Source organism: Mus pahari, chromosome 14 (genome assembly GCF_900095145.1).
Source record: "Mus pahari chromosome 14, PAHARI_EIJ_v1.1, whole genome shotgun sequence".
Lineage (NCBI taxonomy): Eukaryota > Metazoa > Chordata > Mammalia > Rodentia > Muridae > Mus > Mus pahari.
The window spans coordinates 40241028-40241682 of NC_034603.1; the positions used below are offsets into that span (position 1 = coordinate 40241028).

Sequence of the window (655 nt, forward strand, 5' to 3'; positions counted from 1 at the left end):
TTGCAACCATAGTTCTAATTCATGTCCATGGTCCCTAGAGACCTGAGTAGCTTCGGGATCTCAAAGGTAAAGAGAGGCTCCACCCATTGCTATATCTATTGCTATAGTGTTAGGCTCCTCCTAGACCTGTATAAATTGTGACTCCTGTATGGCAGCGGCTCGGGGAACCTTTATGAGAGCCCCGAGTCCTAATGAGGCGGGCTCATAGCAGCCTCCCCAGCCCCGCCCTGCCCAGACCTGTTCTCTGTTTCACCACCTCCATTCCCCAAGGCCACCCAGCACCAGCCACAACCTGCTCGCTTGCCTATCTGGAAGTCTCAACTGTCGGGGCTCTCAGCAAAGATCTAGGGCAGCACGGGCCATGGATGCCACCACAGGGCCTGTGCACTACCAAAAGCTACAACTCTGGGAGCCTGGCATGGAGGAGGAGGAGGAGGAGGAAGAAGAGGAAGAGATAGCAGAGCCACTGGTCCTCTCCCTTAGGAGACTCCAAAATACCCCCTGGTGAGTCACCAAGGGCCTGGGGGCCCCCATAACTCAGGCTGGACGGCTGGCAAGGTCCTCTCTCTGGAACCCCTAAGCTGGGTCAGGCAATCTCACACTTGGCTGAACCCCAGGGACTTTCTAGATGAGTTTGGGGGGGGGGGGGGGGGGG

At 56.9% G+C, this 655-nt stretch overlaps 1 protein-coding gene across 1 annotated transcript in view; it reads left to right on the forward strand.

Moving 5' to 3' along the window:
• The first annotated feature begins 274 nt into the window (after nt 1–274).
• The window catches only part of Ggt6 (gamma-glutamyltransferase 6), a 2980-nt gene continuing 2599 nt past the window's right edge, over nt 275–655 (forward strand). The window contains exon 1 of the mRNA XM_021213977.1: nt 275–504. Within this exon, the coding sequence (XP_021069636.1) occupies nt 362–504 (143 nt within the window). The 5' untranslated portion in view covers nt 275–361. The remainder of the gene's footprint in view (nt 505–655) is intronic.